General features: G+C 36.1%; 1 protein-coding gene across 13 annotated transcripts in view; it reads left to right on the forward strand.

Annotated features, from left to right (window-relative positions):
- The window catches only part of CCDC138 (coiled-coil domain containing 138), a 96301-nt gene that overhangs the window by 81745 nt on the left and 2818 nt on the right, over positions 1-11738 (forward strand). For 10 of the 13 annotated variants that reach the window (XM_034952403.4, XM_034952404.3, XM_055107482.3 and 7 more), the window contains 2 exons: positions 2598-2736; positions 5159-5662. The exons of 1 other annotated variant lie outside the window; for it this stretch is intronic. In XM_034952403.4, coding sequence (XP_034808294.1) covers positions 2598-2736; positions 5159-5324 — 305 coding nt within the window. In that variant the 3' untranslated portion in view covers positions 5325-5662. Of the gene's footprint in view, positions 1-2597; positions 2737-5158; positions 5663-11738 lie in introns of those variants that run through there. 2 more of the 13 variants (XM_055107484.1, XM_055107486.1) reach the window with 1 other exon arrangement.

Here is an 11738-nt window from a genome sequence, read left to right on the forward strand (position 1 = left end):
GAAGATGGGAAAAACTCTGGAGATGGATGGTTGCACAGTAATGTGAATTTACTTAATACCACAGAACTGAAAACTTAAAAATGGTTAAAATGATAAGTGTTATGCATATTTAACACCAATTTAAAGAACAAATATAAATAAACTTCTAGAACTCAAAAAATTGAAATGAACCTCATTATTTAGAAATAGCCGTCATTAATGTTAGGTGAACATTATTTTAGACACGTTCCTATGGTTGTGTTCACATGAAAAGATGGATGAATGGATAGATAGAAGGAAATACTTTTACAGAAATGGCATGCATTATACATGTTATTTAATGAAATAGTATTCAACAGGAAAAATAAAATGGATTAGAGTCATAAATTTTTAAAATTATAAGTTCCTGGCCAGGCGTGGTATCTCATGCCTGTAATCCCAGCACTTTGGGAGGCTGAGGTGGGCAGATCTCTTGAGGTCAGGAGTTCAAGCCCAGCCTGGCCAACATGATGAAACCCCAACTCTACTAAAAAAAAAAAATATATATATATATATATATATATATATATAAATTAATTGGGCATGATGGTGTGTGCCTGTAATCCCAGTTACTCGGGAGGCAAGGCAGGAGAATCCCTTGAACCCAGAGGGAGGAGGCTTCAGTGAGCCGAGATCATGCCACTGCACTCCAGCCTGGGCAACAAAGCAAGACTTCAGCTCCAAAACAAATAAAAGTTCCTTCTGTTAAAAAAGCGAGATAAAAAACATTGTCCCATTTTTTGTACATTGTTTATGTTGGTAAAATATTCATAACATAAAATTTACCATTTTAACCATTTTTTAATTGTATACCCTATTTAAATACTGTGTTCTACACAGAATTGATTGACTTCCAGCCTGAAAGATGAAATACATACTGCTAATGTATTGCACTTTTCATCTTCCCCACCTCCATTTTCTGATTTTTTAAAAGTGATATTGCTATTTTTTAGTCATAGTTTATATTTTTACCTTTTGTTTTGTGACTACCATTTCCACATTTGCTACGTAACTAGCTTTATTTTCTCTAGTTTTACAGTTAATTATATTCAGTGATCAAGACTAGTCCTTTTACTGTGGCTTCTCCATGTCTTTTTTCTTAATTTTGAATGATCTTTTAATTCCCCTCTCTCACACGTACTTTGCCCTACTTCCTTCCACCAATTTAAAGAGGTACTTCCTGTTTGAGAATGCCTGAGGCTTTTATACTTAACCAGATCTTGACTGAGTGGTTTTTAATCTCTTTTGCTTTTGTTCAGAACTTAGTAAATAAACATTGCTTTGTTGTCTTCAGACATTCATTGTTGCCTCAGAGAATTCAGAGAAGAGTCTGATCATTTTCTCTTCTTCCCTCCTTCTCCTCCTCCCCCCACCATAGCATTCTGCCATTGGCGCCCAAAATTTATGTCCTTCTCATACGCAGAATACATTCATTCCATTCCAGTACCCCAAAATTCTTAACTCGTTCCACCACCACATACACATACCTCGGTAAATTATGTTTAGACCATGCTTTTGTTGGACTATTACTGTGAAAGTAATGAGTTTGGTTACCCTACTTTTACTACATAGTTATATGCAAAAGGCACATAACCATTGTCTCCAGTGCTCCATTCCTAGCATATACCACTTAGTCTGTTTTATCCTACTATAGCAGAATACCTGAGACTGGGTAAGTTAAAATGAACAGAATTTTAATGGCGTATATTCTAGAGGCTGGGAAATCCAGTATCAAGATGCCGGCATCTTGCGAGGGCTTCTTGTTGCATCATCACCTGGCAGAAGACGAGGGCAAGAGAGAGCAAGAGGGGGCTGCACTCACACATGGCGGTGGAGCCTCATGGCCTTATCTTCTTAAAGGTCCCCACTCTTAATACTATTACAATGGCAGTTAAATTTCAACATGAGTTCTACAGAGGACAAGCATTCAAACTACAGCATTCTGCCTGCAGTCCCCCCACATCTCATGTCCTCATAAACAAAATAATTTATTTCATCTAAATAGCCCCACAAGTCTTAACTTGTAATAGCTTCAACGTAAAAGTCCAGAGTCTCATCTAAATTAAATGTGAGACTAGTCTTTTTTTAAATGAATCTTTTCCCTTTTTGCTTTTATGCTCCAAAGGTTCTTCCTTATCTAGTGACTGTGTAAACTGTCATTAATAGTCAAGTGAAATTCACAAATTTGGAGGCTCTTTGATTTGTTTTTTGTTTTTTTAATTTACTACTTAAGCAGAATTTCCTGTTGCTAATTATAGTATTTAAACTGAACTTATTGTTATGAACTTACTGAAGAAATAGCTTTCCTCTTTTCTTTCAAACATGGGATTTCTTCTAGATTTTGCCTAATAGGAATTTAATATTAGGGTAAATAATCTTTTGTTTGCCTTGTTGAATAAGAGCCGGTGGATGTTTTAATTTTTCAAATGATGATATTTTCACTCAAAAATTTAAGTATGAAAAGAATGAAAATCTAAATGAATATTTATAAATGCCTCACATAGTTCTGATTTTAATTTGTTTTTAATTTCCTTTTTCGCTACTCCCTAGTAGTAAAGCACTGTTGATTTGTTTTGCAGAATCCTTGCAGCCTTTCCTGGAAGCCTGTAGCAACTCTTCATTTTTTCGTACTTGCTCTGTGCTGCTTCGAGCCCCTAAGCTTGATCTTCAAATACTAGAAAAACTCAGTATTATTTTACAGAAACTTTCCAAAATCAAGTAAGAATTTCTTATTTCTAACATTTTTTATTGAAAAATACCTTACTGTGATCATTTAGACCAGGGGTGTTTAATCTTTTGGCTTCCCTGGGCCACACTGGATGAAGAAGAATTGCCTTGTGCCACACATAAAATACACTAACACTAACGATAGCTGATGTGCTAAAAACAAAACAAAACCTCATAGTGTTTTCAGAAAGCTTACAAATTTGTGTTGGGCCACATTCAAAGCCATCCTGGGCCGCATGCAGCCCATGGGCTGCAGGTTGGACAAGCTTGATTTAGACCTTTCTGAATCCCATGCTACTTAAGCTTTGATTATTAAAAAAAAATTTCCATTATACAGATGTAGAAAATTAAGATTCATAAATACTAATGCTGATCTAAGACCACATATTTAGTGACAGACTAGAATTAGAGTTCTGATCTCAGAACATCTAGTTGTTTCTATAGCTCATTTCAGATAAATGAACTTTAAATGCTTCATATAAAAGTAAGAGCAGTTTTTAGCAACCAAGTAATAATATCAGAATAAATTCTTGCATACTGGTATTCTGTAATACCACAGGTGAAAATAAAAAGATAAAAGTATTTTGCAAATCCTTATTGATGTACTAAAGTGAATTTAGGGAATGAGAATGAAGCAAGCAGAAGAGATTTGAAATTACTTTGGTAACAGGGTTTATTTTAGTAAACTCTTATGGACTGCCTACTGCCACTAATTTGGATTTTTTTATGAGAATCATGGGCTTTCTGTTTCCTCATCTTTCTCCTGACTCAGAAACTTGTATAACCAGTTACTAAACTATAAATAAGGACATCGATTTTAAGTTGTATTTTCCGTGATTCTTGGTATGCTCTAGTGTTTCCTTTGAGGCAAATCTGGACACCTTCTATCTCAACTCATTTGTATAACAGTAACATTTTTATTTTGATTTAGGTTCAACTCTTCTCCTCCTGGCCTCATCCCCTCATCCATGATTCCCGTGGTAGAGAATTTAGATTTTACCAGGCTTCCATATGCTTGAGTAGTAAATGCAATGCATCTTGAAATTATTTGTAGATAGGGATTAAGAGATCCATATGTTCTATTTGGTAACATGCCTAGTAGAGGATTGTAATAAATTATTGTCAAATTATAACCTTATAATTTGACTGACCAAGTTACTAGCGCTGAATTTATCAATTTACTGTCTTCCTTTTCTTGCAGACTATACCGTGATTCTCTTGATTTCAGTAAATTCCTAGTAAGGCCTATTGCAGTTACCTTATGGTGCCATGAAGCTGCAATAACATTACTTAGATTTAATTCTTTTTTACTTCTTAATTCATGGGATTTTTTTTTTTTTTTTAAAGGTAGTCCCAAAGTGCAAGCATAACCTTGGGCCAAAATGTTTTACTATTCGTGATGTGTTTGTAGCTTAGGTTCATTTTAGACTTAGATAAAAAAACAAAGCTTGAACAAGAAGACTGGGAATAGTTGATGCTCAAGCAAATCTTAAAATAAATCTTTAAGACCACAAAAGATGTAAATCCTTTTGTATTAGGATAGTACATAAGAGTTTGTATTAGGACAAACTCTCTCAAGAGAGTTTCTCAAATAACTAGACAAGGAAATAAGAAACAAAGCTAGACAAGGAAATAAGAAACAAAGCTAGACAAGGAAATAAGAAACAAATTCTTAATGATTGAAATGAAATTACTGACAGGTTATTAGAAAGAGGATGGTTGAACAAGTATTCTATAGCCAAGTCAAAAGATAAACCAATATTCTGCCACTTTAAAAAGGCCTGCTTACTCAAAATAGGATGATCAAATGTTTGTCTGTTTTGCTAGCTGTGAAAAAAAAAATTCTCACGCTCTCTAATAGTGAATAGGGTGCAATTTTCAGGGTTGTAAAATGGTTCCAGGCTGGGCACAGTGGTTCACATCTGTAGTCTCAGCACTTTGGGAGGCCAAGGAAGGAGGATCGCCTGAGCCCAGAAGTTCAAGACCAGCCTTAGCAACATAGTGACACCCTGTCTCTACAAAAAATAAACAATATTAGCCAGGTTTGGTGATGTGCGCCTGTAGTCCTAGCTACTTGGGAGGCTGAGATGGGAGGATTGCTTGAGCTGGGGAGGTTGAGGCTGCAGTAAGCTGTGTTCATGCCACTGCACTCCACCTGGGTGCCAGAATAAGACCTTATCTCAAAAGAAAAAAAAGTTTTCTTTTTTCCCCAGTGGTTTTCTGCTTCAGGTTTATCTCATAAAACCTATTTTGTTTGTTTCAGCATTCTAATCTTTTATTGCCTATTTTCTCCACTGTTTTTAAAAACAGATGCCATTTCCTCATGTTTACACATAAATTATCTGTCAGTGTCATTGCAGATAAACTCTCTAAGTATGTGTAATTAAATAATGTATTCATTTTTTTTTTACAGGAGTAATAAGAAGCTCTTTGAACTTTTTACGATTCATCTGATGCTTCAAGAAATACAAAGGACAACAAACCCAGAGCATGCATTTCTCTGTATTAATCTAAATTCAACTCTGTTCAATCTGGGTTTAACAAAATGTAACTCCCTGGTCTCCAGTGCAAGCCATTAGACTGGCTAATTTTTTAATATAGTATATGTGGTGCTTATTTATAAACATGTAGAAATTACCAAAGTAACTACAATTCTACCAAGTAAAGTTATCAGTAGCATCATTTATCATGAAAAATAAATAATTTTTTTGAACTGTAAAAATGAAATCTGTAGAAGGTATTGGAACTTTTGGAATGTTTCAGTTCAGGTAAGGTAGTACTAATGTACAAGATGGCGTTTCTAGAATGTATGACGCTGAAGTGACTTTTTGTAAAAATATATTAGGAAAATTATTTCTTAAAATTATGTGATTATTTGGAATAAAATTGGTGCTTATGTGAGAACAGGGTTAAATAATACTGTCTTTCTATTTTCCTAATATATTAGAATCCTTGCTTTTGAAAGCAAAAATGTATATCTTTAAACTATCATCTTGATACCATAACTTTTCTATATACTGTATCCTAGATTAACAGATGTTGATTTTTTTTTTATTGTGCTCTTTGTGGGATAGAAAAAGTTTTTTATTATGCTGTTCACAGGTTTAAAAACTTTTGTTTTCAAAATAATTATTACTGGAGCATGTATATACAAGGCAAGACATTTTTTAAACATTGAAAGGTAAACAAAAATAATCGTCCTGTTACCAGAAATATCTCTTGGTATAGCCAAAGATGAGTAAAGTGGCCACAGGTCTGGGTGAAGTAAAGGTGGTAAAACTTGGGACTTAGGACAGGATACTGAGAAACATTGTTTTAAAGAGTCATAAAATCATATATGATCAGTGTATAATCTCAGTTTCAGGAGTTAGAAGAAATTTTCAAGAAACTATTGGGCCTCTTCAAAAAAATACCAGAAAATGTGCCATTTTTGAAGTAGAAACAGAAAGCCATAATGAAAGAACAGGCCAAGGTGAGAATGGTGGAACCATAGAAACTTAAAAATGCAGAAGGCCAGGCGCGGTGGCTTACGCCTGTAATCCCAGCACTCTAGGAGGCTGAGGTGGGCGGATCACCTAAGGTCAGGAGTTCAAGACCAGCCTTGCCAACATGGTGAAACCCCGTCTCTACAAAAAAAAAACAGAATTAGCCAGGCGGTGATGGGCACCTGTGATCCTAGCTACTCGGGAGGCTGAGGCAGGAGAATCACTTCAACCTGGGAGGCAGAGGTTCCAGTGAGCCGAGATCACGCCATTGCACTCCAGCCTGGGCAACAAAGTGAGATTCTGTCTCAAAAAAATAAAAATAAATAAATAAATAAAAAACGCAGAAGCCAAAGTGCACATTAGAAACAAAAAATAACTTCATAAAATAGGATTAGCATGACAAGAACAAACAAAAAGGTGTCTCGGAACTCAGAGTATATAGAGATAGTACTCATGAGAGTGGATGGCAGATACTAGGACAGAGCCTGGCACTTCTGCATGGCAGCATTTGGTGTCTCTGAAGAAAAGAACAGAACAAGTGGAGTGGAAGCAATATTCAGAAATATAGTTGAATAAAGATTCTGGTGGCCAAAGAAAGAACTGCATGTACAGATTGAAAGGGCTCATCATGTTCCAGAAAAACCTATGAGAAAAGGGTTCTGTAATTAGATGCATCCTGGCCAAATGGTAAGTTACAAGGATAAAAGCACAAACAAAAGCCAGTTACTTACAAGAAAGGAAAAACCAGACTAGCCTTATAGAATGCTGGAAGGTAATAGGGAGCTCTAGAGGAGAAGACTTTTAATCCAAGAATTTCTCCCTAGTGAAGATGCCTTTCATAAGTGAAGACAATGGAATGACAGCTTCAGACATTCAAGCGTTGAGAAATTATACCACTTATGTACTATTCTGGAGAAAGAAATGACTTAAAGATTAATCAACTAAGAGATGAAAGAAAACAGTTTATTAAATCAACCTCATATCAAAAGCACTGAACACTGAAACAACTTAAACATTAAATAATTATAACTGTTTATAAGATGGATTGAGATGTTAAATTCCTGAAAAGGATAAATAATGGAAAAAGCAGCCCCCTCGCTCTTCCTTCCTCCATCATCATGATGTGTACAGTTGACTCCATTTCTCACCCTGTCTTCTCACAATTGTGTCTTTCAGGGTCAAGTGATTTCAGGCCAAGAAACAAAAGCAAAATTGTCTCATTCCCCAGTGCATTCAGATGAAAACTGATAATAAAATCAGGTACAGTTCCAAGAGGAGACACTGGAGAGGAACCACGCTGGGTTTGTAAGGAATTGCAAATGAGATGGCACACATATTTATGCTGTATCAAGGTCACTGTCATCTTACCATATCAGACTGAAAATGTCACCACCATCTGGACAGTCAGATATGTTTTATTGGGAAAATGGTTTTTCTCTTTGTGTATATGCTCTGCAGTAGTAGGGTGGTTTAGTAACAAATATGTGAGACCTTTTATTTGAAAAAAATTGTTTTTAAATAATGGGAAAAGCAATATGTTAGTAGTAAGTATCTGGGTAAGTCTATCTTAGCCTTTGTTAACAAAAACTAAGAATTGATGGGGCCTTGAGATTGAGGTAGAGATGAAAGAGGAGCTGTTAACTACAATGTTCTACATTATCAGAAAGAGTTGAAGTGTTAATTTCACTGTTAGAAAAATGTAAGATAAAGAATCCTTTTGGAAAATATCAAGGAAACTATTAAAAATAGCATAAATATTCTCAAAACACTGAAAAAGAAATGAAATATATAGATATAGCAAAAAATAGAATGACAGGAATGTGAACAAAAATATTTAGGATAAAGAAGTTTTAAAAATTATAAGTTCTTTATGGTCATGTTCTAATAAATTTGAAAATCTGAATGAAATGGACTATTCTCTAGGAAAAGATCAAAATTGGCTTAAGAAATCTGCACTAGCAAACCATAGCAGTCTTTTATTTATTTATTTATTTAATTTTCTGTAGAGACAGGGTTTTGCCATGTTGCCCGGACTGGTCTTGAACTCCTGAGCTCGAGCAGTCTTCCTGCCTCAGCCTTCCAGAATGCTGGGATTACAAGCATGAACCAGTGTGCCTAGCCTACAGTCTTTTATAAAATTATCAAAGAATTATTTTTTAAAATGGCTGCAAGTCCAGGTGTTTTACAAGTGGATTGTTTTAAAATTTCAACATGAAATATTTAAAGTTATTTAAACTGTCCCAGAAGGTAGAAAAATCATCCAAATTCATTTTATGCAGTTAGCATGAATCTGGTATCAAACAGTTGGCAAAATGAGAAAGAATAAGATTTAAAAGTCTCAAAGAATTATGGAGAAATTAATACCAACTGCATATGACAGAAACATTAATCCATGATTAAGTAGGATAACATACATTCCAGAAATACAAGATTAACTTTCTAATAGAAAAATATATTTTGGCCAGGCTAAGTTTTTAGTGTATTATTATTATTTAATCCTCATAATAACTTTGTGAGATGGGTCTTTTAATTGTTACCATTTTATAGATCAAAAAAGAAATGGGGTTAGGGAGATCTGAGTGACTAAGCCGCTATCATTGTTGTGACTAGAGCTCTGTTAGTTGAAGGGGAGTGAGAGGGAATTTGCAATACTAGATTTTTACCCATATTAGAGTTGTGACTAGAGTCCTTGAGTTTACCTCCTCTCTTCCAACCTTCAAATTTATTGGAATAACAGAAGAAATTTTCTAGAGTAAACAATGTAAAATAGAAAATTTTTATTTTCAGCAGGGTGGTGGACTATATCTATTCTCCAGGTGCAGTGCAACTAAAAATGTTAAGAGAACATAAGCATGTGGTTGAGCTGGTGGCAAAGTAAAACAGTTCCTTGGAGGCCAGACATGATAAGAAACAAATCCAAAGCAAAAGAAAAAATTTTAAAAAACAGAAATCAATGAAATTGAAAACAGGAAGTCAACACAACCAAAAGCTATTTCTTTGAAAAGATAATAAAATTAATAAGCTTCCAGCCAGGCTAACTTAAAAAAAAAACAACAACAAACAAAAACAAACAAACAAACAAAAAACGAGAGAAGGCACAGATTGCTAATACCAAAAATGATAGAGGGGACAGTACTGTAGATTCCATGTTCATAGATAGGAAGACTCAATATTGTTAAGATGTCTGTTCTTCCCAACTTGATCTATAGATACAATGGAAATCCTATTCAAAATCCTAACAAGTTATTTTGTGAGTACCAACTAAGTTTCTCCCATGAATTATGAACTTTCTTAATGGCATCCAGAAGGCTAAACTTCCTAGGTTTTCATAGCTAGAGAGGAGCCAGGGAGGAGACATCAAGGCCTGGCTTCAAAGCTTCAAAGGACAGGCTGACTCTCTTGTTAGAGTTTAATGGAGCTGGTGACTTTGAAGGCAATGCTCATTTGCCATTCTGAAAATCCTAGGGCCCTTAAGAATTATGCTAAATCTCCCCTGCCTGTACTCTATAAATGGAAGAACAAAGCCTGGATGACAGCACATCTGTTTACAGCATCATTTCCTGAATACTTTAAGCCTGCTGTTGAGACCTACTGCTCAGATAAAAAAAAGACTCCTCTGAAAACATTACCACTTACTAACAGTGCACCCAGTGACCAAAGAGCTCTACCATGGACATGTACAAGATTAATGTTTCCATGCCTGATAACATACATCCATTCTGCAGCCTGTGAACCAAAACGTAATTTCAACTTTCAAGTCGATTTGCTTCTCCATATATACTTTATAATTCATGGGAGAAGTTCAAAATATCAACATTAAGAGGAATTTGGAAAGAGTTGATTCCAATACTCACGAATGACTTTGAGGGGTTTAAGACTTCAGTGGAGGAAGTAACTGCCGATGTGGTGGGAATTGCAAATGAACTAGAATCAGATGTGGAGCCTAAGATGGCATGGTCTTCCAATAGAAGGCTGTTTCATCTACCTTGAAAATATGTTGTGTAGAGTAGCCACTTCATCAGTGGTCTTACCTCAGTCTTGTGGAGAACTTGCTGCAGCTTCTACACCAGCACTTGTTGCTTCAACTTGCACTTTTATGTTATGGAGATGATTTCTTTCCTAAAACCTCATGAACCAACCTCTGCTAGCTTCAACCTTTCCTTCTGCAGCTTCCTCAGCCTTCATAGAATTGAAGAGAGTTAGGGCCTTGCTATGGATTAGGCTTTGGCTTAAAGGAATATTGTGGCCGATTTGTATCAAGACCACTAAAACTCTCCTTATCAGCAATAAGGCTGCTGTGTTTTCTTATCATTTGTGTGTTGTCTGGAGTAGCACTTTTAATTTCCTTTAAGAACTTTTCCTTTGCTTTCACAACTTCGTAGTTTGGCACAAGAGGCCTAGCCTTCAGCTTTTCTTGGCTTTGGACATGCTAAACCCAACCATTCCTAGCTTTTCATTTAAAGTGAGAGATGTGAGACTCTTCCTTTCACTTGGACACTTAGAGGGCATTTTAAGGTTATTAATTGGCCTAATTTCAGTATTGTTATGTCTCAGGAAATGAAGAGAGATCCAAGGAGAGGGAGAGATGGGGGATCAGCCAGTCAGTGGAGCAGTCATAACACACAAATTCATCAATTAAGTTTGCTGTCTTACATGGGTGTGGTTCTTGGCATCCTGAAACAATTACAATAGTAACATCAGAGATTATTGGCCAGGCACAATGGCTCACTCTTGTAACCCCAGCACTTTGGGAAGCTGAGGCTAGAGGATTGCTTGAGGCCAGGAGTTTGAGACCAGCCTGGGCAACATAGCAAGACCCTGTTTCTACAAAAAGAGTAAAAACAGAAATAAACCAGCCAGTCATAGTGGCAGGCGCTTGTAGTCCTAGCAACTCGAGAAGCTGAGGCAGGAGGGTCACATGAGCCCAGGAGTTGGAGGCTGCAGTGAGCTATGATCACACCAATGCACTCCAGTCTGGGCAACAGAGTGAGACCCTGTCTCAAAAAAAAAAAAAAGAAAAAATAGATTACTGATTACAGATCACCATGACAGATATAATAACATAATAGTAACAGAAAAGTTTGAAAAATGCAAATTACCAAAATGTGAGCTCATGGTTTTGGAGAAAATGGTTCCAATAGACTCACCAGATGCAGGGTTGCCACAAATCTTCAATTTGTAAAAAACGCAATATCTGTGAACCACAGTAAAGTTGAAGTGCAACAAAATTAGGTATGCCTGTATGGAAACGCAGAGCTCACACCCTTCTGATGAACAGACAGAAGTGTCAGATCCTTTTCTATGCTAGCAAAGGATTTTAAGGGTTTGGAATTCTCTTAAAAGTGTAAAGCTCTTAAGAGGGCGTTACTTGGCAAAGCAGTGCTTTATCTCATTCTCTTGTTTGCCTGTTCAAACTTCCCACCCATTGTAGACCCACTTGCTGTGTTATTGCAGGTTAAGCCCCCAAGACCCTTTTCTCTCACCTTTTCTGTTCACTTCCCATCCCCT

Source organism: Pan paniscus, chromosome 12 (assembly GCF_029289425.2).
Source record: "Pan paniscus chromosome 12, NHGRI_mPanPan1-v2.0_pri, whole genome shotgun sequence".
Lineage (NCBI taxonomy): Eukaryota > Metazoa > Chordata > Mammalia > Primates > Hominidae > Pan > Pan paniscus.